The 22,459-nt window shown below is 46.3% G+C and overlaps 2 protein-coding genes across 3 annotated transcripts in view; both read left to right on the plus strand.

The window, feature by feature from the left end:
- Positions 1–102: 102 nt before the first annotated feature.
- On the plus strand, positions 103–5,884 carry LOC128310242 (importin-11). Of its 2 annotated transcripts, none has more exons than XM_053046833.1 (12): positions 103–256; positions 397–672; positions 751–1,649; positions 1,729–1,904; positions 1,985–2,173; positions 3,445–3,656; positions 3,737–4,007; positions 4,082–4,295; positions 4,367–4,604; positions 4,684–5,013; positions 5,097–5,271; positions 5,369–5,884. In XM_053046833.1, the coding sequence occupies exons 2-12, from the start codon at positions 443–445 to the stop codon at positions 5,507–5,509; spliced, it is 3,075 nt and encodes a 1,024-aa protein (XP_052902793.1). In that variant the 5' UTR covers positions 103–256; positions 397–442; the 3' UTR covers positions 5,510–5,884. The 2 variants fall into 2 exon arrangements, with proteins under 2 accessions (XP_052902793.1, XP_052902792.1); XM_053046832.1 differs by having other exon boundaries at positions 106–256; positions 375–672.
- Positions 5,885–6,723: 839 nt separating this feature from the next.
- LOC128310243 (acetylcholine receptor subunit beta-like 2) overlaps positions 6,724–22,459 on the plus strand; it is a 30,357-nt gene continuing 14,621 nt past the window's right edge. The window contains exons 1-8 of the mRNA XM_053046834.1: positions 6,724–6,811; positions 6,932–7,443; positions 7,516–7,648; positions 7,734–7,861; positions 8,124–8,299; positions 10,907–11,059; positions 19,407–19,486; positions 19,958–20,067. Coding sequence (XP_052902794.1) covers positions 6,724–6,811; positions 6,932–7,443; positions 7,516–7,648; positions 7,734–7,861; positions 8,124–8,299; positions 10,907–11,059; positions 19,407–19,486; positions 19,958–20,067 — 1,380 coding nt within the window. The remainder of the gene's footprint in view (positions 6,812–6,931; positions 7,444–7,515; positions 7,649–7,733; positions 7,862–8,123; positions 8,300–10,906; positions 11,060–19,406; positions 19,487–19,957; positions 20,068–22,459) is intronic.

Here is a 22,459-nt window from a genome sequence, read left to right on the forward strand (position 1 = left end):
ACGTACTATTGTTGTTATTGTTTCCCATGCCTTATCATAGTCGTCGTTATATTTGCGTGAGCTGCGAAAATTTATCGGGAAAAGCGACAGCACACCGAATGCTGCGCGAGCCAAGGGGGTGCTGTCGGTAATTAGATTGTACGGCCAAAGAAACGTAACTGCACTGGGAGTTGCAAGGATTGTGCAATCGGGCGACAGCGGTAGTGGTTCGTTCCGTGCCGGAGCACGGAAGTTGGTACTCTGTGTCATCACAGCGGTAAGAATGTTAATGCAGACAGACTCGTGAACCCATCTGTGTTCTGCTGAGAGCGTACACCACAGTGAAATGTGTCGTGTAGTGGTCGGTTGGCCATGTCCTAATAATATGTGTACAGTTTCTCCCATACGAGGTCGCAGATTGCATAGTGGAACACGCCCAAACAACAACCAAAACAAAAGCAATATGTCGGCAGAGTCGGCTGTCTACGAGGCGCTACAGTACGCATGCAGCCAGGATGCACAGATGCTGAAGCCGGCCGAACAGAAGCTGGCCGAGTGGGAGATACAGCCCGGGTTTCATCTGACGTTGGTTAACATTTTCTCCAACCAATCCCTCGACGGCGGTGTACGGTGGATGGCATCGCTGTACTTTAAAAACGGTGTACTCAAGTATTGGCGACAGAATGCACCAAAGTAATGCCGGCGATAATGGCAAATTGCCGTAGAGATTTGTAGCATCATTTGATGTGTTGCTTTTCTTTCTATTTGTAGTGCAATATCTCGCGAGGAGAAACAGGAAATAAAACGATTGCTGCTGATGAAATTCAACGAACCCGTGCAGCAGATAGCAGTCCAAATAGCGGTCCTTATAGCGAACATTAGCCGATACGAAGGACCACAGGAATGGAAGGAGCTCATACCGACGGTGGTGAAAGCGGTCCAGAGTGAGGATATGATCGTACAGCACCGAGGATTGCTAGTGTTGCTGCACATCGTCAAGGTGCTGTGCTCGAAGCGCATTCCACGCGATCGCCAACAGTTTCAAAACGTTGCCGTCACCTGGTACGACTTTGTGCTAAATCTCTGGGAAGGCTTTACGCAGCTGTTCTTTACCAACATCTGCGAGCAGAATTGTGCCATCGAGGTGTGTTCAGCCAATCTGGAGAAGGCCATCTTCTCGCTGCGCATACTGAAAAAGCTCACGATCTACGGCATTGTGGATCCGCTCAAGTCGGAAGGCTGTATGATGCTGATACGGATAATGTTTCAACGGTTGAAGGATCTGCTCGAGTGTCGCATGCGGGTGAAGCGAATGTTGCGCGAAGCGGAAAGCAATGCAACGCCCGGCACGATGAACAATGAAGCAATAGAGATGATGCGCAAACTGACCGTCAACCTGGACAAGTTTATCGTGAAGCATATGAAGTTCCTGAATCTTTTTTACGAAACCCATCCGGACGTGTTTTCGTCCTTTGTACCGATATCGTTCGAGTTTTGCTTTAACTATGTGTTCCACGAGGGAACGAATATGATCTTCGAGGACAATGTAATCACATTTCCCAACTTTGCCATTCAGTGCCTCTGCCTGCTGAAGGGAATACTGTCACCGAGTGCAGTCAAGCTAGATTTGCTACCGCGCGCGTCGAACAATCTTGCCGGGGAAGCGAAAGGTACGCCTGTGTGTACGTTGCTTGAGACATTTCGAATTTGTTGTAAATAATATAATCTTTCCTTCTTCTCCACCAACAGAACGTGTGAACAGTGCGAAGATGGACTTTTTTACGTGCGAACGATTAAGCTACATACTGGAGAAGCTTATAATGCACTACTTCCTGCTAACGCCGGATGAGTTTGAGCAGTGGGACACGGATCCGGAAGCGTACACGTCCGACGAGGGTGGTGATTCGTGGAAGTACAATCTACGTGTAGGTATTCTGTGGAAGAAAATGTATCCCATCAATTCTGAAACCATCTCGAACCTGCAAAACCTGTCTTCTTTTTTCAGTCCTCTGCCGAAGCATTCTACATGATCCTCTTCCAAAAGTTCAGCGTAACGATGATCGAGGAGCTGCGCAAATACATACTGAAGTCCCAATCGATAAACCTCACAGAGAACTCCGACATGAACGATCTGCTGATAAAGGATTCGATCTACAACGCAACCGGGCTAGCGGCATTCATTCTGTTTGATGAGGTATGTATGAGGTCGCAATGCGGCTGTAATCCGCGGCTGGCCAACAAGAAGGTGTATGTTTCTCTTTTCCCACCAATTTGGAAAACGGGCACGCCGCGTGTCACTTGTTCCGTACGTGAGTTGCGATAACGGTTCTTGCAAACAACCGGAACTGATAATGGTATGCCGGGTAATGTGGTGTTTGACTTGCGTCAGTTGTTTTTGTTGAATAATGGAAGAGTTTAAATCTATTCGCAATTCTCATTCGCTATATTCGATGTCATTAATTTAGTGATCTTAAATGCTTTTGTAATGTTTACAGGTTGATTAATCTGAATCTGTGAATCTGTGGAGATCGAAGCTTTTATGAACATCCATTAACCTTAGTTGATTCATGAATCTTTAGAGAGTCAACTCATGATTTGGATGATTCTTCAGTGATGATTGATGCAAATGACTCTTTTCAAAAGATTAATTAAGCACAGCAGGTATATATTGTTTTCATAATTAATTTCGATGTTCATTTACTTTAGTTCTTATTTTAAACTCTGATCGGTTGATTACAATATATTTGAACTCTGAGGGTGAAATAATGGGTAAATAATTACGAACAGATGGAAAAAAGAAGATAGAATATTGGAAATTGTTGGCAACAGCATGAAATTCAAGCCAAGCAAGCAAAAGATCACTACCGACAGGCGTGTGCGGTTATTTACCTTTGTTAAATAGCTTCACGCCATTTGTACCCGATTTTACACGATCGATAGATCGAGCGTTTCGGTTCTTCGGTTCTTTTGGTATTTGTGTGTTGGCAGCTTTACAATTACACCAGCACTACTTACATTCTGGAGCCATCCGGTAGAAATCAGGCTATCCCTCAATGCGATTAGAAGCTTTTGTTTGTGCACCCTGGATCGATGTGTACCTTCGATTCGACGGGGAACGTTTGCGTCCCATTTAGTTAGCGCTGATGCCCGGTTAGGTTCGGGTGCTTGTCCTCAAGCGTCATTGTGCACTCGTGAGTGCGTATTTTTAATGTAGTAATTTAAAGAGTAATTTTTCGTTTTATAAACGATGTTGTAGCAACGAGTGTGGTATTTTAACGTGACTATGCATAAATCTGCAAGACGGGTCTGTTTGCTGGCGTATATAAGCAAAGGCTAAGGTAGTGTAGTTTGGGAGCTTTGCTTTTAACCTAAGAAAAGGACACATGCATTCCCCTCGAACTGTAGCTATTTGTGAAGGAAGTGGATGGAAAGTTATGTGAGTGTGTTTTTGTTTTATATTTTTAGGTTAACTTTGACGAATGGTTCTCTCGGCAGCTGCTCGAGGAACTCAAGTTTAAATCACACAACTTCCGGATCATCCGCAAGCGCATCATCTGGCTTGTCGGGCAATGGACCTGCGTTAAGTTCTCGAAAGCGTTACGCCCTCAAGTGTACCAGGCGTGTTTAGAGCTGCTGCAGCCCTCAGAGGATTTGGCCGTTCGTTTGACTGCTTCCAAGTAAGGCAATTCTACTGGACAAATGTGTTAACGCTAGTCATTACATCGTTATTTTTTCCTTCATTTCGTACCTTTTGCAGAAGCCTTCGCAGCATCATGGATGACTTTGAGTTTGTGGCCGAGCAGTTTCTGGAGTTTCTCGAACCGACGATCGCGTTGCTGTTCGGGCTGCTGAAGGAAGCGGTGGAGTGTGAAACGAAAATGACCATACTGTACGTAATGACGATCATCATCGAAAAGATGTCCATGTCCATCCGGATCGATGTGCAGAGCCTGGTGCAGTATTTACCGCTGCTGTGGGAAGAAAGCCGCGAGCACAATATGCTGCGCTGTGCAATTATTTCCACTTTGGTGAGTGACCACGTGTAATTTTCTTAATTCTCTCTTTCTTACACATGTTTTTTTCATCATTTCGTCGTTTTTAGTTGCAAATAATAAAAGCCTTGTACGAAATACCGTCGTCGGAACCGATCGTTGCATTTATCTATCAGATCATAGAGATGAGCACGAATGTAAACGATCCGTCGCACGTGTATCTGCTGGAGGAAGGACTGGAACTGTGGGTTGTGGTTGTGCACTACAGTCGCACGATGAACCAGGAGTTGCTTAGTCTGTGTGAAAATTTAATACCTCTAATACGTAAGTGGCCCAAAACGCTCAGACCGCTAAACCGTAAGATAAACGGTAACATTTAATCGATAACGTTCCAGAGCAATCATCTAGCAATATGAACATATATCTGGCGATAGTGCAGGCGTACGTGTTTCTCGGTGCAGAAGTATTTCTTCCAAGGTACGGTCAGGAGATTGTTAAAACATGCCAATACCTGTTGACGGATTTACGCGCGGACGGTGTGGTGCTGATAAATCGCTTCTTCCTCACGCTGCTACAGACGGTACCAAAGTTTGCCATCGATTTGCTTCGACCGTATTTGGTGGAAGTGTTTCGGTATGTAAATTAACACATTGTTCATTGTTTCATCCTCTTTAATATGTATGTGCCTGTGTCTTTCATTTCTTCTTCGCAGATCGTACTACCAACAAACAAACTTCCCGCAAGTGTTGCAGATGTACCTGCAGATCATGTCACGCGTGCTGGTTAACGATCAGGTAACGTTTAGTGTCGTACTTTCCGAAACGGGGGCACAGGATGCGCTGGAAAAAATACTGACCGCCTGGCTGGAGGATATGCGGCGGGTAACGGCACTGGAGGAACGAAAGCTGCTAGCGTTGGCCTTGAGCAGTTTGCTGACCGTTTCGAACGAGGTGATTTTTAAGAACTTTGCCGGCATCATTACGAACGTTACCGAGGTGCTGAACGATGTAATGGACATGTGCTCTCAGGATACGTTAGTGGAGTAAGTGATGGGATGGGCGGGATAAGTGTCGCAACTCCTTTTCTAAACGGCAACACAATCTTCGTTATTGCATTCCATTCCAGCTCGCTAGTCATCGATGATGAAAACAAGGACAATATAGGCGTGACCCTGTTCGGGTATGGGTTCATCGATTCCGATATGGTACAGGACGAAACGCCCCATTTTAGCCGCTGTCGAGCGTTCTGCATACACGACCCGGTGCATGTGATTGTGCTAAAAGACTATCTACAGAATCAGGTAATGCAGTAGTGGGATCTTTGGAAATATGCCGCACGCGGATGTTGCTGGGAACCTTTCTTTCGATTTCTAACATTTTGGTTGTTGTCGTTTTTAGCTTGTAGTACTGAAAAACACAATCGGCGACGAACGATACCAATCGCTGATGGCATCCGTGGATTTGCAAACGCTGAAGGAGTTAAACAACTTTGTGGTGCTCGGAATCGAACTGACGGCCGGTATAGACAATGGTGCATAGCCTGAATCGGACCAACTGGCCACCCGCTATGCAACTTCTTCACGCTCTAGGCGTTGTATGCTACGGTCATGATATATCGCGTCGCTGTGCAGCTAGAATGAAATTCCCCTCCACGTACGCAATCCAGATAAGCACGTGTATTGCTGCGCTGTCCCCATTTATGCACGAGTATGCATTCTCTCGCTTCCGTGGTTCACGCCGTGATGGTGTAGGTGTGTGCACACCGTATATCTCTGGGATTTTTGACTAATTTATATTTGTACTGCTTATAACACACACACACACACACCCCGATATTATTATTAGCCTCTCATCTTCCTGGACTGGTTTGTGTTAAATATTGATTTATTTAATAAATTGCACGTCCCCAATTGCCGACGGTAACTGCTTGCGATGGAGCGCGTATACTTTCTGTGGCGCTGTGGCATCTAAACCGTGCAGCTGCAGTTGTTTAAATGTTTCTACAGTCGCTAGGGAAAGTGGTAGAGAAAACAAAAATGTTTCAAATGTTACGTTAGTTAGCTACGGAGATGATTAAAGATGATATCACAAACTGTTGATTCTTTTCCGATGTAATTATGTAATGGAATGTAATGTACGTACGCCTATTATTTGAACTATGATTGTATATCCTTCTAAAGAGCAAAGCAGGCTGAGGAAAAGCTCACTTTTTATAGCAATATTTTTTTATCATTTACTGGATGTATGCTTCCAACGGTTTATTTGAAAAAAAAGACGGATAAATAAAGGAGAAGCACGTGCGTAGTTACGCGTTTTCGTGAAAAAGACACTTTCAAACGTAACACGTGGTTTTGCGTCCTTCTCGTCCTTCTGGTGCGACCCAGTTGAAGCGGCTAGGAATGTTGATAAACGAAAGCACGTGCTTCGCGCGGAATGCGAATTGTTTTGTAAACAAACGCATGCGCACCAAACTTTCGTCCGGAGCGTAACCGGGAGAGCTTTTGGGGCTTTCTGATCGAGAGATGTTCTCATCGTGGTGGTGCTTATCGATTTTTCTCTATTCTCACCCGCTACACGGGAGTGTACCGTTTTGATGCTGAATTTTCCTTCCTGCAGCATCCGTTCCGAGGTTTTTCCACGCCAAGCAGCACGGATGGGCGTGCTGGATGGTTAGCAAACGGGTCAAAAGTGTGATGAGCAGCAGTGATTGTGAATATCCAGGAGTGATTGGTGTGCAGTAAAGAAATCGCAAAATGAAGCTGATATCCACCGAATTTTGCATCAAAATGCTGAATGCGAAAGTATTGCTCCTTTGTCTGGTCGCGTCCAGCTCAGCGCAGGGTAGGTCAAGCATAAAACGCTGGGCGTGTGTAAAGGCTTTGCTGTGCTAGAGCAAACAAACACGCCAGTGGAAAACAATTCGCACCAAATGTAAATGTCTGCTCGTTTTTCTTCCGGTAGCATCGGTTGCACATATCGAAGCGAACCCGGACGCCAAAAGACTGTACGACGATCTGCTTAGCAATTACAACCGCCTGATACGGCCCGTGGTGAATAACACCGAAACGCTGACCGTGTGGCTCGGGCTGAAGCTGTCACAGCTAATTGAAGTGAGCCTGCGAAATCAGGTGATGACCACGAATCTGTGGGTGAAGCAGAAATGGTTCGACTACAAGCTCAAATGGGATCCGGAGGAGTACGGTGGCGTGGAGATGCTGTACGTCCCTTCGGAACAGATCTGGCTGCCGGACATTGTGCTGTACAATAACTGGGACGGCAACTATGAGGTGACACTCATGACGAAGGCAACACTGAAGTACACCGGGGAGGTATTTTGGGAACCGCCGGCAATCTACAAATCGTCCTGCGAGATGAACGTCGAGTACTTTCCGTACGACGAACAGACGTGCCTGATGAAGTTTGGCTCGTGGACGTACAACGGTGCACAGGTGGAACTGCGTCATCTAGATCAGGTACTTCAGGGCGCACAGTAGGGAGTGAACTCACTTTACGTTAATGATTGTATTAAAATCTTGCTGTTCTAGATCCCCGGCAGTAATCTCGTGCAGATTGGCATTGATTTGAGTGAGTTCTACCTATCGGTCGAATGGGACATCCTGGAAGTCCCCGCTAGTCGCAATGAGGAGTACTACCCCTGCTGTCCCGAACCGTTCTCAGGTTTGTAGAAGAAGAAGGAGCATTTTTTCCGAAAAGTGTGTTGTTTGAATTGCTTATGTCTAATGCTTTCTCCATTACCCACCAGACATCACGTTCAAACTTACGATGAGAAGAAAAACGCTATTCTACACGGTCAATCTGATCATACCTTGCGTTGGTATCACGTTCCTGACGGTGCTGGTGTTCTATCTGCCGAGCGATTCGGGCGAGAAGGTACGCAATTTCCTCACGAACCTTTGGTTACGTTACCTTTGGCTTGTTGTTGTTTCATCCATTGTCCGCACACTTCCGCCTCGGAACGTTGTTGAGTGTGAAGTGTGTTGAAGTGAATCTTACACAAAACAAAACGCAAAACAAAAAAAAAACATCAAGCCACAAAAAACGACCAAAAGGTCAATCAATCAACTTCAACTCTGCCCACTTGTACACGCTTTCTCCGTTTTCAACCGTTTTTTTCTTCTGTTCGGCCCAATAGGTCACGCTTTGCATCTCGATTTTGGTGTCACTGACTGTGTTCTTTTTGCTGCTGGCCGAAATCATCCCTCCGACATCGCTAGCCGTGCCACTGTTGGGCAAGTATCTGCTCTTCACGATGATCCTTGTATCGTTATCGGTTTGGACGACCGTTTGCGTACTCAACGTCTGGTACAGGTAAGTATCGATTGCCTTGAAGACGTCGAACCTATTTGTAACCGATTCTGAAGACGCTTTTTCCAAGTTAAAAAAGGCAATTGAAAATTGATAGTAGCGGAATGCAAAAGAGCGAGACTTGCAATTGTCAGAGATATAGGTATTTTAGAGGAATTTTCTTAAGAGAAGTGTATCACGTACAAATTTTCGGTGCAGGTCGTACTTAAGTTCATACACGCTTCATACATTTAAGCGTCAGTCTCAGATGTCTTCATGGTATCTTAATTGCATCATTGACATCATCATGACTTTTGGACAGATAGAATGTCCAATAAATATGACGAAACAGCTGTATACATCTCAGGGACAGATCATCCTTATACCGGACTTTGCGGCTGCGGAAGAGACATCGAGAACCTCGGTTTCCCAAAGTATCTGGTGGAATAAACGATTGATGAAGTTGGGTCGCTTGGGGCAGAGGGCCCTCGAAGAAAGATGACACCAGTAGGTTAGGCAACTTCAAATCTTGTGACCACTAGTGGGGTCCACCCAACTTACTTTCCTCATAGAGTCTTCGAGGAGCTTGAACAGCCTCTGATGCAACTAGAAAGGCTTTGACATCTGAGATAATATTTTTCAGATGAGAGTGTCTGAGTCTGAGTCAAACAGTGTTATCGGTAACGGGTTGATATAGTCAACATCATCACTCTTATCAAACATCCCGCGGCTGTGTGGACAACATTTAAGACCTAATACCAGTCTACAGAAGCCTCCCTAGTCTGGTGGGTTTATAGTTAATTGTTAGTGGCTCCTTCATTATCCTTACATACACAGTCACTTCTATCAAATTAAATAGATTTATTAATATGTAAAGTTCCTGCTTACTTGCAAGACCAGTAGTTTGAATTTTTGAGACCAATAGCTAAGACAAGCTGGTCCCGTTGGTGATGTCTTTTGCCCGTGTAGAGAAGAAGTTAGAACATCTTCAGATTTGGAATCCCGTACATTGCCTTGTCTAGGATTTCGGGAATTCGGGTTGTGTTTGCCCTACAGAAGTTTTAATATACAAGATTAAATAGTAAGATTCAAATATATTCCGGTGACTTTCTGTATTAGCCAGTCATTTCTATATCATACACATAGTTGAAGGTTACCATAGTTACGAGGCCCAACATAATGCTGTTCTCGCAAGCCAGAGAATCCCAGGGAACACCGGTCTCAATCTAATGTTTAAATTATGTTTCGCAACAACACAGCGTTATGCGATGTCAAATTGATCATTACCGCAAGAAAGAAATTTATATGACATTGTACTGTATAATCCCCACCGAAGCTTCACAAAGCTATTGAAAAATTTAATGCCAAACATTTTGGGGTTGTAAAATGTTGCCCATCATCACCATATCAATAAAATCCCCCCCACCTCCCTTGCGCGTAACACACAGGATGGCATCGTATCCTCATGGGAAAACGATAAATAATTTAATAAAGTCCCGATTGCAGGCAGCTGTAATTATATGCATGCGTAGTAATGTGACGATGGCATGTAATTTACAGCACCATCCAAAGCGGTCTGCCACTGCCCGGCTTCCGACGTCCATTCCGATTGCCGACGGTACGTACGTACCGGCCGGGGGACAAATTTATGACTCTTGCGGGTTCCACATTAGTGGGTGGCCGAGCAGGGCCATAAAGTCGACGGTTGTGTTTCTTCCCATAAAAAAAGGCGGACATATTTTTCCACCTTTCGTGTGTGAGTGTTTTTTTTTATTTGTTTCCTGCGGTCAACCATTGACCATAGGCAATGCATATTAAAATTATGCTTCCCCTCCATTAAAATGGAATGTATACCGCCCGGAGCTTTAAGATTTGAACGGAGTTTTTTCGGTTTCGGAGTTACGCACACCGGGATCACACTACTAACCCTTACGGGTGGTACGCCTTACACACGCGACACGTACGCCACACGCTGTCGGGTAATGTAATTAACACTTGTTACTTCCCTTGGCCAAGGGTCACACCATGGAGTCTCAGGGACAGTAGCCATCATCCAGTGTGGCGGTGGGTTATGCATGATCCATCCATCATGTGTGGCCGACCGAAGATGCCTGCGACCTTGACTCGAAACGCCCATCGTAGTCGTAATCCTTGGAGCACGTCGTGTGGAAGTTAAGCTTCTTTTTTTTTAATGTGCAAACCGAGGCGCGATTGAACGCCGACGGACGACGCGTTAAGGATGTCCGGATGTGTACGGTTTTTATGGCGGTTGAGTGTTTTATTCATTTCGCCGCAAGTTTTTATCTACTGACACGTTTTCTCCGTGTGTGTGTTTTATTTCTGCTTTCCAGCACTCCTTTCCGGCATTCGATCACGATATTTTGCGTGAGTTGCGTAAAGCGGAGGGGCCACATTATTTGCATTACTTTTGCTACGGAGTTTGAGAGTTTGAAAGGTGCAAAGCATTCGGTGTTGAATGTCTTCATACCTTTCTATCGGCCATTTGATGGCCATTTCTGAGGGACGCCCTCAATGAGCGTGTCGTGTCACATCCGTTAAGGGGTTGGGGGGCTCTGTAAGTAAAAAAAAAACCCAGTACCCATAACCATCAATTCAATTTTTCGCTTGCAGGAGCACATCGACACATAAAATGTCACCCTTCGTCCGGAGGCTGTTTCTGGAGATAATGCCCAAGATCTTGATGATGCGCCGGGCAAAGTACACGCTGCCAGATTACGACGATTCAACGCCCAGCAATGGCTACACGAACGAAATCGAAATGAGGTAAGTTGGACCCGGGGGTGGGGAGGGGAGCCCAAGGAACCCGTCTTACTGTATCACGGTAGGGCACGTGGTATATCGGATTTAGCGCGAACGCTGAGTGACAAATGATGGCCCCCTGCAGTAGTCCGGTCGTAAAGTTTGAGCCGCATTTCGGTCCTTATCGGTGGGTGTGTCTAGGTTACAGTTTCCTTTCGGTGCGAGCGGTTTTTTTACCATTTTTGTTCTTATCTTTTCCCTTTTTTTTGCTTATCAATACAATGCGCAAGCAAGCCAACGGAGCCACGTTCTAGGTACCATCCAATCGGGAATCGGTAATCAGCATGCAGCGCCATGTTTTCCACCACCACCGGCACGCACACAAATCTCGTTTGATGCAATTTTGCCGTGTACCGTTTTAATGTGCAGGTTGTGTGCTTTCTTGTGAGTTCATCTTTCCCTCCCGTTTTGCTCTTTGCGCTTGTCCATTTCGGGGCGAAAAACAACTGCTCCGTGGAGCGATATTCGAGTGAATTGGCACCGGCTTGAGACGGCTCCATTGCTAATGATCATTATCGTTGTCGTAACCGTTAATTGCGTTTAATGTTCGATGATCCATAAAATGTGTCATCGTTATCGGGGGGCCACCCATCGCCCCCCCCCGGAGTGGATGGAGTTATTTTCTGTTAATAAAGAAATTAGCCCATGAGCGATAGGCGAACGATGCTGTTTGCCATTTCGGGCGTTATGCATTCGGGGGAAGGGGCGGGAAAACTGGAAAACTGTGGCAGGAGTAGCACTACATTCAATCGACCATGTTTTTGGTACGGTGCGGTATGTGAAGGTGACAACAGTAGAATGTCTGTTATCGCTATCGTTAAGAAACTCGCATCCTTTGCCGGCTAGGTACATTGGGTATGTAGCGACCAGGACGCCACCTGGCGCAAACAAGGCGTAACAGGCGAAAAGATCCTTGGGTATTAGGAGACAGGGCGAGGGATAAAATAAGAATAGGACAGCTAGTGGTGCACGTTCGCACCAGGATATAAAAGCGTTGGCGAGCTTGGTCTCGCTCTCTGCTCCTGCCAACGTCCAGCACGTCGTTACGATCGAAACCACTACGCACCGCGTGTGCCCACCGAAAAGTACTTATAAATTAGCAATAAAACGAGTAAATCATCTCCCCGAAGCTAAAACTGGTGACCCCGACGTGATAGAACATACGCGTGAGTTCTAGTGTATACGGTAAAAAATAAAAAGTTACGCGTCCGCATACAGTCCCGCGTTCGAACGTGTGCGTTTTCGAGTAGGGCTACCACGTGCAGTAGTGTGTAGTGCAGTAGGGCGTAATAGGGTAAAGTGCCGCGCGTACCTAATACGACACAAATAAACAGCACAGCGATCGATAGCGCACGCTACACGCGCCGCGTCGCTACGAGCAAAAGACACACACGCACACTCAGCGGAATTGAGTGCGTACGGACAGGGTCGTCAAACCCCGAAAAAAGCAGGACAACGTTTTCGCTGCTGCGATCAGCACCTAGTGCACTCTACATAGTGTGTGTCAGTGTTTCAGTGTTTCACAGTGTGTGCATCATCGCCTTCGTAAAACCGAGCAGGGAACCGCCATCGCTTTCGCCACGTGGCACCGCCATCGAAATCCCAGCCGGACCGGTGCCGACGATCCCGGAACCTCGTGCTACCGCCATCGCTGTAAGGACGCCGCTTACCCTCGTGCTACCGTCATCGCTACAAGAACGCCATCTTACCCTCGTGCTACCGCCATCGCTACAAGAACGCCATCTTACCCTCGTGCTACCGCTATCGCCAGAAGGACGCCGCTTACCCTTGGGTTACTGCCTTCGCTACAAGGACGCCGTCATCACAAAAAAATGAGGTAAGATCCACCCTTTTCTTACACTAACAATCGAGGATGATGCATAGTCCACCGAACCCAGGGGTTTCAGGAGGAAACCCCGCCGCGTTGACAACCGCTAGTACCGGGGGAGCAGCCCCTGGCACGGGTACATACCAGCAGGTGTCAGAGGTTCGAAGTGGGGAAGTGGACCGCGTCACGAAACAAGTAGCGGAATTAACGCAGCGTTTAGACGCTGTCCTGAATCAATTGAATAGAGGACGCATCCGATCGCGATCACGCCCACGCACACAGCCAAACCAACCCACCAGTATCGCCGAAAACGACTTGTGTTACTATCACCAGCGCTACGGTCAACAAGCTCGCAACTGCCGAGCTCCGTGCTCATTTGTTAACCGTCAGCAACGTAACAATGAACCTTCGACGTCTGCCTGACAATCTACGGGAGATATTCGGCAACAACCAGTCCATTCTATTACATCGACAACCCATCGCCTCGTCATAGTAGACCGCAAAACTAACCAACCATTTTTAATAGATACTGGTGCCGACGTCTCCGTCATCCCACGAGAGCACAGTGGTGCTCTCCATAAACCATCGTCCATGAAACTTTTCGCCGCTAACAGCACGCCAATCGCGGTATACGGTGAGTCGCTTCGGACTTTAGATCTGGGTTTGCGACGAAAATTCCTGTGGAATTTTGTGATTGCCGACGTGGGCACAGCCATTATCGGTGCCGATTTTCTCGAACATTTTCACCTGCTAGTCGACCTTCGCAGCAGATGCCTTGTAGACGCCTACACTAACCTCCGCACGCCCGGGGTTACGAACTGTAATCCAGAGGAACCAACCGTCAAGGTTTGCGATTCAACGTCACCGATAGCTTCCTTATTAAGGGAATTCCCTGGGTTAACCTCGCCTATCACCCCAGGCACACAACTGCAATCCGAGATCACACACCGCATAGAGACAACAGGACACCCGACCTTCACTCGTCCGCGCAGATTGTCCCCCGAAAAATTCGCAGCCGCCCGTGCCGAGTTCGAGTCGTTAGTACAGATGGGAGTTTGCCGGCCTTCCAACAGCAGCTGGGCCAGTCCCTTACACATGACTAGGAAGGCAGATGGAACGTGGCGACCTTGCGGCGACTACAGAGCTCTCAACGCGAAGACTGTACCAGATCGTTATCCTTTACCATTTCTCCAAGATTTTACGATGAATTTGCAGGGCAAAACAATCTTTTCAAAGGTCGATCTACACAAGGCTTACCACCAGATCCCGATTCACCCGGACGACATTCCGAAAACTGCCATCACGACTCCGTTCGGGCTGTTCGAGTACCTCACAATGCCCTTCGGCCTGAGAAACGCGGCGCAAACATTTCAACGGCTTATCCACGATGTTCTTCGAGGACTCGACTTCGTGTTCCCGTACATCGACGACATGATTATCGCTTCATCGACACTAGAAGAACACCACGAACACCTGCGTCAGTTATTCCAGCGCCTTGAGCACCACCATTTGGCCATCAATCCAGCCAAATGTGAATTCAATCGGACCGAAATCGCCTTTTTAGGACACCTAGTGAACGCGGAAGGTATTCGTCCTCTCCCGGAACGCGTAGCAGCTATCACCGAGTTAACTAGACCCACAACGGTGATGGAGCTAAAAAAGTTCCTCGCAATGGTTAATTATTACCGTCGCTTCTTACCACACGCCCTAGATACGCAAGGCAGCTTACTGGAAATGACGCCTGGAAATCGAAAAAAGGATAAAACACCGCTCATCTGGACACCCCAGTCGACCGAAGCATTCACTCGCTGCAAGGAGCAGCTTCGACAAGCAGCATTGCTGGTTCATCCTATCCAGAACGCAGAACTCTCGCTTTGGACAGACGCTTCCGATTTTGCCGCCGGAGCCGTTCTGCACCAAAGAGTAAACGACCAACTCCAACCACTAGGTTTCTTTTCAAGGAAATTCGAAAAGGCACAGAGGAATTACTCGACCTACGACCGTGAGTTAGCGGCTATTTATCTCGCCGTACGCCATTTCCGGTACCAGTTAGAGGGTAGGGAATTCCGTATCTATACGGACCATAAGCCTTTAACATACGCTTTTCGACAAACGCACGATAATGCCTCACCGCGAAGAGCTAGACAGCTTGACTTTATAGCTCAATTTTCGACCGATATACGCCACGTCTCTGGGGAGCAAAATATTACAGCCGATTTGCTTTCACGTATCGAAGTGGGACGTGCAACGCCGACCATCGACTTCGAACTCTTAGCCGACGAGCAGACCCGCGATCCCGAGCTTATCGCGATACTGAACCAGAAAATGAAATCCGATCTTTTCCTCCAGAAGACACCGATCCCCGGTAGCACCAAAGCGCTATACGCGGACTGCCCTGGCGGAATAGTTCGACCGTATATTACCAAATCCTTCCGCAAACAGCTGCTCCACGCCGTTCACGACATAAGTCATCCCGGAGCACGAGCCACAGTTCGACTGATGACAGAACGATTTATCTGGCTGGACATCAAAGGAGAGACGCGTGAATTCGTGAGAAACTGTTTGGCTTGCCAACGTGCTAAGGTAGTCGCCACACCAAAAACCCGCTCACGCCGTATCCAACCACGCAGGACAGGTTCAGCCACATCAATATCGACATTATCGGACCTTTCCCAGTAAGTGACGGAAACCGATACTGCCTCACAATCATCGACCGATTCACCCGCTGGCCCGAAGCAGTGCCGATACCGGACATCACCGCATCAACTGTAACCGCAGCGTTGCTGTATCATTGGATCGCCCGATTTGGAGTTCCATCTATAGTAACAACGGACCAAGGAAGACAGTTTGAGTCGTCATTGTTCAGCGAGTTGAATCGAGCCCTCGGAACGAAGCACATACGGACGACTGCCTACCACCCGCAAGCTAATGGGCTAATTGAGAGATGGCACCGCACTCTCAAAGCAGCGATTAGTTGCAAGGACTCGACTAGGTGGAGTGAACACCTTCCCTTGATACTGCTTGGCTTGCGCACAACTTTTAAAAGCGACATCCAAGCATCACCGGCCGAACTCGTGTATGGTACGACTCTCACCATTCCCGCCGAATTTTTCTCCAGGCAACCACAACCAGTATTGGCTGAGCAATCCGATTTTGCCAGGACATTACAGGAAGCAATGAGCAAAATTCGACCACCTGACACCGCTTGGCACACCAACCGAACAGCTTTTGTTCATCGCGATCTTAACAAATGCACCCATGTATTTGTTCGCAACGACATCGTCCGTCCTGCCCTAACAACCCCGTATCGTGGTCCATACAAAATACTTACACGAAATCCTAAGTTTTTTCAGATACAAATAAATGGACGACCTTCGCTAATATCCGTCGACCGACTGAAACCGGCCTACACTGTTGAGGATACGGCGGCCCTGCCTCTACCGCCACGGGAAACACCACCGACGGATCCGGTGCAGGCGTTCCCGACAACCCAACGGCTACTACCTGAGCAACCGCAAACGAGCCATAGACAACGGACAAACACGCCTAGCGCATCGCCAACAAAGCAGTCTCGCGCCGCGCATCCGACGGGTGCACCGTTACCCCAGTCACCGGCACCGCCTGTTACACCAGTTCCACCACCATCTATCCTGCGACGAAGAGGACACGATATATCGACCGGTGTTACCAGGTCCAACCGAAGAATACATATTCCGCTGCGTTACCGATAACACCGCTCTAAGGGGGGAATACTGTAGCGACCAGGACGCCACCTGGCGCAAACAAGGCGTAACAGGCGAAAAGATCCTTGGGTATTAGGAGACAGGGCGAGGGATAAAATAAGAATAGGACAGCTAGTGGTGCACGTTCGCACCAGGATATAAAAGCGTTGGCGAGCTTGGTCTCGCTCTCTGCTCCTGCCAACGTCCAGCACGTCGTTACGATCGAAACCACTACGCACCGCGTGTGCCCACCGAAAAGTACTTATAAATTAGCAATAAAACGAGTAAATCATCTCCCCGAAGCTAAAGGTACATTGTAGTGATGGGAAGTATTGGAATGGAACGAATTGATTAACGATCGCACCTTCCAATGGTTGTTGTGGTCCGGAATACAAATAAACAACTACGGAACTAGGTTGGGTAATGTTGTGATGCCGAAATGTTGCTTATTGAACTTTTTGATACTTTGTGTAGACCTACTACTAATACGTCTCCCGGGATAAGATGACCTTTCACTGTTTGGAGAAGGAAATGCCTTCTAACGAAAGTGAATTGTATATTAGATTAAGCCTCTAGTTATAAGCTTCCACTAGTATTAAGCAATACGGCCTTGCCGTCTTTTCAGAATAAAAAAAAAACATATAGGTAATTTGCTTTTTATTTGCTCATCAGCGACAATTAAAACAAGAAACGCTAATAAGGCGAGAATAAGGCGAGAGCTGGCTGAATTAATGGCCTCGCTGAACATTCTTGGAAGCAAAACTCACGTTTTGGTCTAATATTGAAGAAATCGTAGGTGACAGAAAATACCTTAGGGCAGAATATTTAAGAAGTTTTTCGCAATCTCCTGTGCATTAAACTTAACATACTATAATTTAGTTAGGTGTATATTAGAGTACTCTCGAATATGGCCTATGTCCTTATACCCAGACATTTTTAGCATAAATTAAACTCTAAATTAATCTCAATAGATTCGAAATTAAACTTAGGAACAATACTTCGCTTTACAACTTAAGATGTAGGATGCACACCATCGGTACTTGTTAAGAAAAATAACTCAACTGTCTCTCAACAAACATACAATATTTCATGACATTAGGCAGGGGTCGCAAACTAACCGGCCATAGGGGGTTTGAGGCTAGAGACCTTGAGTACCAATAATACCTGGAGAACCTGCACAAATCCCAATCCCCAAGGGGCCTCGACTGTCATTCTGCTTGGGGCTCCAAAAAGATTACTCCGCTACTGAGACTAAGCATTGAACGAATCGATACGAATCACCGAATATTTCAGTCATTATGACTTTAATCCACAAAACACTTGTTTAAGGAGCTGACATAGTGATGACAGGGATCGTAAACAGCTGACGAGAAAAAAAATACGAAAAAGTTACTATTTAGTCAAATCTAGTTGCCATTGTTCCGTTTGAGAAACGAAACGATCCCCAGCAGCCCATCACCAGTGGGAAGTCAATTGTGTAGAACGTGGTACAGCTTCACCGTACCTCTACCACAATTAATAATTCATATTTCATTTATCCGTTGAGTGCACCCAGCACTTACCAGCATTGTTTCGAACAAACCAAAATCAGAACCTCACAATATCGAATAAGATAACGACATGCATTCTTTACCGGCAGCACAACAAGCTATCGTGCATCGGAATTAATAACTTCAAATTGGAAAATCAAATTTACATAACCATTTTACACGCACGTGCACGTATTGCCACCAACTTAACATGTTTTCACACTACAGACGAATGCAGACGCACAAAGGATTTGAACAAAATGGGATACACGGGGTACTACCAGGGTTGCCTGCCAGGGTGCCTTCCGCATGACATTCCGTTGCGCAGATGCACATGTAGGAAGTCGGATGAAGTTAGTTTCATTTCATCATGTACAGTTTGTTAAACCTAGCACTTTCTAGTTAGTTTGCCGAACACGACAATGCACACACACATACGCTTACACATACACGGAGACATGCAGACGAACCCAACTTTGGCACGGTTGACTGAGCGATCCGGTGTGAGTACCACTGCTCTGCCGTGCCTCGTGCGGAAGCAAACCAAATAGGGGATGTTTGGCAGTACGTACCGGCAAACGGGGCAATGTTGTTGCAGGAAGACCACGAAGTTTTGTACCCGACATGATGTTGCAGGAGAAATACATTATTTTATTATTATTAAATTCATTAGCCCTGAGGGTTGTGTGTAGAGGAGAGAGCAGGAGAGAGAGAAAAAAACAACAAACTAACACAGGAGCCCTTGCGTTGCGTTTCTTGGTTGTGTTGCGTTGCGCATGAAAGCTTCACGTGAAAAGGGCAGATAAATTGGCTCGATAAGATGGATACCGTTCGTGGTCGTGTGTGGTGGTGGCATGAAAGATGTATGATGATGATAGCATCAAACTGTCGTTGGGCCATCTTCCACCTTCCGGGATGGGTGGATCGCTAGTGCGTGGTTAAGTTTGTTTGACGGGGGCCACGCCAGGTTGCCGCCGGTGTACCGATGCGAGAAAAACCGATGAATAGCAGCGCCGGTTGGTACCGTACGGATTTTTCCGTTTTCATTCCTTTGGGGTTTGGGTGCCCGTGTGACGTCGATACGGTACGGTTAACGGATTTGTTCCGGCTTTACTAGGGGGGAGGAGGATACTGGGTTCCATTTAACCGGATACTCGCTTCATTACCGGATGGGCTAGCTCACTTATACGCCAACTGTGTTCTCTCCTTTTACTCTCCCTTTCTTTCCTTAGCGTCAGTGATTTCCCCGGCGAGTTTAAGGAAGGTGGTGACAGTTTCGATAACATAGGAGTTAATCTTTCGCACGGTTCAGGTAAGTTGATGGGCTTTTAAAAGCCTTCGAAATACACAATCTACACATGAACTCTGCCCCCATGCAAGGACCTTCTTACGGGGGGGGGGCTCTGTGCCACCTTTTGCCAAAATTGTCGCCCATCGTCGTTGTGGTCGCCGGGTGATAATTTATAATTAAATTTTGATTTATTTTATGAGCTATTTTCGGTGGCCTCTCTTACCGATTCTTTGTTGTGCCAGCTCGCACGAACAATGCAGGGTCGGACATGGACGAAGCCCGGTCGTCTCGGACTATGAGCAAGGATGATTTCTAAAATTGTTTTTCTTCCCTCTATGTTTTCCTCTATTTGCACCATGCCCGGTACGAACCGTGTCCGAAACGCATCAACACAAAAACGACTATGTTTCGCCTGATGTTTCGGGGCGAAAACACAAAATTTGCCCGGGACCAACATGAACAACCATGGACACCGCTCGGTTCGACCACCAGTCGAGGCGGAAAATGTCATCCCGAAGCAATTATCACCGGAGGTGCTGTCCGCAATACAGGCGGTAAGATTTATTGCCCAGCACATTAAGGACGCTGATAAGGATAATGAGGTGAGTAACCGCGTGTCGTTATTGTTTGGTGGTGTGAACCTTTCCCGCAAAGCAATCGTGTTTCGATAAAGGTTTCTGGTGGGGGTGGGCGGTGGTGGGCCACCAAATTGAAAATTCTTCCCCAAAACCAAAACCCGCCTGCCCGTCGTGAGTGAGTGAAATCAAAAGGTAAACATAATTACACGGTCGAGATTACGCTGAGATTTGTCTTTGTGGGGGAAGACAATTTTTTTAAAAAGAAAACCCACACCATTCGACTGCAATTTATGACGCAATCGGGAAAAGGAGAGCACAGATTTATGGTTATGGTAATTACAGGTGCACGCTACGCGTCGGATTGTACCAAACTCCACAATTAACTTATGCAAATCCATCTACATTACAAGCGATTATGCGGGCTGTGTGATTGCGTGCGTCCGAAAGATGTATCGCTTTGCAAACCGAGCAGAAAGCACAGAAAAAAACATGGACATCACCAAAAAAACAGGGGTTTGATTTACATTCCAATTGCGATACATGCATTTATTTGTTATCTGATTAGAGTCCATTCGTGCATTGATGTGAGTCGACACTTAAACTAAGATTACATACGACCAGGCCCCGGAATTGGTGCCTGGAGTAGCTGTAACTCCATCAGCATTGTCCACATTGTCGGTTGGTAGCCCTCGACACACGGTGCAAGCGCAATTATGGTGCGTTGTTTTAATTACATCATAATGCAACGATCAGTGTCAGTTGCGACGGACACCCGTGTCGGAGCCCATCTTCGTCCGGGGCCCACCGCGTACCGGGTGGAAGCACACACTAATTAATACCCATTCAGTTGCCGATCGAACGTAATCTATTATGCTGATTACAGTGCAATAGATTAATTGGCTTAGTATAACACGATTTGCACACTGCAAAATGCACACTACTCAGACTCGGAGGACTTTGACGTTTCTCGCCGGAACCTGCCTTAGACATACGTTCGCCTGTCGCTTTAGCGCCTTTATTCTTCCGGCCGCACGGAGATGCAACGGAAGCCACTTACCGTACGGTGTCATAAACAAACTTCGCTTTCATCTTTCACCTTCACCTGGCCCTTTGCTACGCCAGCTTCTTTCGTGCAGTTCATCGTCCGCATTGGATGCATTGATGCATTCGTAAGAAGTCCTGCAGTGTGCCGGTAATGGATTCCCGCTCGTTTGTTTGCTTTACAGATTAAAGTGTGGGGCTCGCTTCGTACAAGAAATCACGTTTACCAGCATACGAAGAGAGGTTGAAATTAAATTTTGCTGAGTTAATTTAATTTGAAATGTAGATGAGCATTGGGGGTTTGTGTCTTGAGATGTTGGGAGTTGTTTCGTTAACGTAGTGGCGGGTATACGTATCATTATCGTATGGAACAGTTTATTACAACCAGGAGGCGAGCAATTTTGTAATTTAATTCTACTGAAGATTTTGTTGTTCATCACTTGGATTGATCAAATATTTGTTAATTGAACCTGTGTTCATCTTATCATGAGAAAAGCTATATTATTAAAACATTGTTTGCTTTATCTAAAAATTGTTGTTATACGCAACACCCCTTACGATTATGGGGTGATGCTAAAAATGGCATTTGAGGAGAATATTTTAAAGGAAAAGTACCTTAAATGTTGGTCTAGAAAAGTACTAACGAAGTTTTAAAGTTACAAATTGATTCTCAAAGTGAGCGTAACGGCCTCCTAGATCATGTCTGTCATTTCTGGCTTACTAGATTTAATGTTGCCACGTAGCCCGATAGTCCATCTTTGCAATGGAAGAAATGGTCCGGCTAAAATTTTTGGATCAATATTGTCGTGTGAAGACCGGCACCGCCCTCTGAACATAGTAATTATTTATTCCAGGAATGGGTTTGACCACAAAGCTAAAATGCACTGTAAATGGTGTAAGGAATTTCAATGGTCAATCGCTTCACTTATTTTTAAGAAATTCTCGTTACCAATTAACAAAAAGCTTTGTTTAGAAAATCTGAAAAAGCAACTCCACTAAATGATACTAAATAACCACTGGATCGTGAATCATAAAAATGTAACACATCACACGATGCACGCTAATTACAGAGACACAATTTTCACATGACACCGAAAAAGCAATTGTGAATAGCTTTAACAAATATTGTGCAAACCCCGGCTACGGTACGGCAAGTTTTTGGCTCATTTTGTAACTCCGTACACAACTTTTGCACCACAAACACCACTAGCAATACAAAACATCGCCTATTGTCAAAGGGGCAACAAAAGTTAGTCCCTGACCATGCCTGGTAGAAGGGGTGGAACTCACAATCACCGAATGTACGGGCTGTTTCCTGTTTTGTCCTGCCGTTGCATTCGTTTGCTAACGAACTTTAGCTTCGACAATATGCGGT

Source organism: Anopheles moucheti, chromosome 2, assembly GCF_943734755.1.
Source record: "Anopheles moucheti chromosome 2, idAnoMoucSN_F20_07, whole genome shotgun sequence".
Classification (NCBI taxonomy): Eukaryota; Metazoa; Arthropoda; class Insecta; order Diptera; family Culicidae; genus Anopheles; species Anopheles moucheti.